Source organism: Manacus vitellinus, unplaced genomic scaffold (genome assembly GCF_001715985.3).
Source record: "Manacus vitellinus isolate BGI_N305 unplaced genomic scaffold, ASM171598v3 scaffold_64_pilon, whole genome shotgun sequence".
NCBI classification, from domain to species: Eukaryota; Metazoa; Chordata; class Aves; order Passeriformes; family Pipridae; genus Manacus; species Manacus vitellinus.
In genome coordinates this window covers 1,972,801-1,976,761 of record NW_021940718.1, presented here as the reverse complement: position 1 = coordinate 1,976,761, position 3,961 = coordinate 1,972,801, and the positions used below count along the sequence as shown (strand labels likewise).

General features: G+C 44.5%; 1 protein-coding gene across 1 annotated transcript; it reads left to right on the top strand.

The window, feature by feature from the left end:
- Positions 1-507: 507 nt before the first annotated feature.
- CALR3 (calreticulin 3) lies at positions 508-1,542 on the top strand (the record flags this gene model as incomplete). The annotated part of the gene is given in 5 exon segments (XM_029963882.1): positions 508-556; positions 559-674; positions 1,057-1,150; positions 1,254-1,351; positions 1,354-1,542. Coding segments are annotated over 5 exon segments (432 nt in total), but the record flags the coding sequence as incomplete, so codon positions are not given.
- Between the last annotated feature and the right edge of the window lie 2,419 nt (positions 1,543-3,961).

The following is a 3,961-nucleotide window of genomic DNA, read 5'->3' as shown; positions in this document are numbered from 1 at the left end:
CGACTCCCCAACATCCCGTCCGCTCATTGGCTCCACGCACCCACCAGCCAATCCCAAGCAGTTTTACTGCCGCCCGCCCCGGAAGCGCAGACTACAATTCCCAGCATGCCCTGGGGTCGATAAATCGGGATTTATCCAAACCTCCTGATGTGGGAATTAATCCAGTTGTTCTGCAGGATTTGTGTTAGTACCTGCCCTTTATGTGCTTGTGTGTCATTTCTAGAGACTTGGGGAAGTTTGTAATTTGTGTGTCACCGTGACATTTGGCACTCTATCTAATTATAGAGTTGTAATAAAAGGAGAGTTATGCATCTTATGCCATGGATTGTTTTTATTTTGTCTGGGTATTTTGTTTTCTGGGTTAGTTTTCTAGTACTTTATAGTACTGCAATTCTGCTGCAAGGCAGGTTTTAAGATTTATGTTTAAGATCCTTAAAAACTTTCACTTGCCTTCTTTAAAACCCTAATTAACAGATATACAGTTCTCATTATATACTTTGATTATATACTTTGAATATAAGGCCAGATCAGACTTAAGGAGTAAAACCTGATAATGAAATGCATCTGGCAACCTACAAGATGGTTTAGATCCAATTAATGATCCAATAGTGAGGAAACCCCCTGACTGGGATAATTGAATCCAAATTGATGATCCAAAAGACATCAAGCCTGGTGTAATTTGCTTTCCTTGTTCTGCATTAGTGGATTATTTAATTTCTACTTGATACAGTGGAACTGGGGTTTTTCTTTCTTTATCTCCCTGTGTCTTTTAAAGAATTGGGATGACCCTGAATCCATGAGGAACTTGAATTTTGGACTGAAGCTTGGAATGAAGAAGGGCATTATCCTGTTGTAAGACTCCTCTATACATGTATAAATAATTTCCTAACCCTACCAGGGGAACACTTCGAGCCACTTTCTCTGCCTGACTGTATTCAGAACATGTGATTCATCCCAGGGGGAAGGAAACAAGGCACTTTGATAATCTGAGGATGCAAGAAAACAGATTTCCTGGCTTTTTTTCTGGGTGTTTTTTTTCCCCATATTCCTTCAAAGGAGAGAACTGCTACAATTTTTGGCAACTTCTTGCTAAAAGATGCTGAGGTTTATTCAGAAGACTTTGGAGATGAAACATGGGAAGAAACGAAGGTAAAATGAAATTCCTGTGGCTGTTTTGGATCTTTATTCCACGTTTTAAAGATCTCCTGTCTCTTCTGGTTGAGAAACTATTGGAGCATAAAAATGAAATTTTAATCCCAGGGTCCTGAAAAAGGAATTGAAAGTAAAGCAGACTGAGGAAGAGTAGGAGAGAGAGGGTTACAGGAGAAAATACTTTGAGCAGCAGTTTAAGAAAAAAAACTAGAGAGCAAAGAGGACTCTGGAAGGCACAGAACAGCCAGGAACACTATCAAGAGGGAAGAGCTTTAATTGTTATTTGAAAGAAGCTCACATTTTTTTCCACTTACATCACTTAAGGATTGTGGTATTCTGTTAACAGCTTGTGGAAATCTGCACCAATGGAACTGTATTAAGAAAGGATTTTTTTTTTAATGCAACATTAGATTTTGTGACCAGTTTCAGTTATTTTCAGTAGAGATACCATAACATAGTTGAATTCTCTATAGAAAAGGTTGGGGGGTAATTTACTTTTAAAATTAATTTTATTAACTTTTAATAATTTTTATTTAATCTTAACACTGCTAAAATGTATTAAAAACGCCTGTAACAAAGCACAAGGTTTTGGAACTGTTCCACAATTCCATGGATTAGTGTTAAATGTTAAATTAAGGCTCATTTTTGAGGAAATATCACCACAGTTTCAATAAAGGGTTCAGATTCAGCAGCATGTCTCACAACACACTTGAAACCAAGCAGGGGATAAGCTTTGCTAAGCTCCTGTAGCAACTGTGCACCTGTCAGAGTTTCAGAGCTTAGATCTGCCAGTGGAACATTCCTTGGGGTGTGTGACAGCAGCCTGTCCATCCAGAGATCTGCCCTTGGAAGTTTAAATGTTTTCAGATGAGGTTTTTTCCCTTTCAAAGTTCTGAAATGGACATACAGAGTGCCTGCATGCTGTCTTACATGTGATTTTTTTTTCTAATGGGGCAAGAGAAATTAATTGGAAACAATGAATGATGTGCCTGTTCTTCTGTCTGACCTGTCTTGGACCTCAACCTTGCAATTTTTTCAGTCACTTCCTTCATCCCTTCTCAGTTCCTTCTGCTCTTCTGCATTTCCTTCCTCCCCCAAGAACTAATGCTGCAAATTTAGCAAAAACTGAAGGCAAACTTGAGAGCCCAGGGCCCTGCATTTACCTCTAGACACTGGCTGAGGGAGTTCTGTGTGGTGAGGAGAGAGGGAGTAGGAGGATCCCTGGAAGCCCCAGCTCCAGCTGGGCCACTCTGTAGCCTGTGCAGTGACTGAGGTCAAATTCTTCTGCTTCTGAAAGCTGTAAAACAATTCCAGTTAAGAACTTTGAAAGCTCTGAGATACACTGCAACAACACCCACCCTATACCTTTTTTTTCCCCAAAAGAATTCCTGTAGATTTAGTTTTTATGTGGCCACAGTGATCCACAGTGATCAGGCTGCTGTTCAGGATTTACACACTGCACTCAGGGGTTTGTTAACTTTGGTGTATTTGATGCCAAAACATTTGATCCTAGGCCAGAAGAAGCTTCATTGGGTGAAAGGACCTTCACTGAGTGAAGGACTTTTGTTGGGTGAAGGCTGCTTTGACAAGTTTTAGGGTAATGAAGTAACATAAGTGGGTTTGCCCAGGAGAAAGCTGGATGTAGGTCATCCAGGTAAAGGTTGATCAGTGCCTTGGATAGAAGGACATTCCAAGGGCACCCACAGCCCTCCCTGGCCCTGCTTTGCCCACATGGCTGAGGCAGCTGGCAGAGTGCCCTGGGAGTGGAGACATTAGGAAGAATTTCTTCACAGGAAGGGTGATTAGACACTGGAATGGACTGTATAAATATCTGCAGGGAGGTGTCAGAGGATGGACCAGGCTCTGCTCGGTGGTGCAAAGCAACGGGACAAGAGTTAACAGGGAGAAAATGATGCCCAGGGAGTTTCACCTGAACATGAGGAAGAACCTCTGAACTGTGCACAGGAACAGGCTGCCCAGAGAGGGTGTGGAATCTCCCTCACTGGAGACATTCCAGAGGACACAATCCTGTGCCACGTGCTCTGGGATGAGCAGGGAGGTGGGACCAGATGACCCGCTGTGGTCCTTCCAACCTGGCCCATCCTGAGATTCTGTGATTCTGTAACGAAGTAAAACAACTGTGTTTGTCCAGGAGAAAGCTGGATGCAGGTCAGCAGGTAAAGGTCGGTCAGTGCCTTGACTCATTACCTGGAAGAACATTCCACGGGGCACTCACAGCCCTCCCTGGCTCTATTTCGTCAACACCTTTCGTAGGTCACCACCAGCTCTGCCTGAGGCAGCTGGCAGAGAGCCCTGGGAGTGGAGACATTAGGAAGAATTTCTTCACAGAAAGGGTGATTAGACACTGAAATGGACTGTACAAATATCTAAAGATTGGTGTCAGAGCACGGACCAGGCTCTGCTCTGTGGTGCTGAGCAATAAAACAAGACTCAGTGAGCAGAGACTGATGCCCAGGGAGTTCCACCTGAACACAGGGAAGAACCTCTGAACTGTGCACTGGAATTGATTGCCCAGAGACCGTGTGGAGTCTCCCTCACCGGAGATATTCCGAAGGACAACAACCCTATGCCGTGCGGCCAGGGATGGGCACGAGGATGGGATCAAGTGGTCCCTTCCAACCTGCCCCATCCTGTGACTCAGTGATCCTGTGAGCGCCCAGGCAGGTTTGCGCTCACCATCCCTGGAGGTGCCCAAGGAACGCCCGGACGTGGCACGCAGTGACAGGAGTGCCAGGGAGCGTCACTCGCCCGCAGGTCGGACCTGCGATGACCTCAGCGGCCGTTCCCA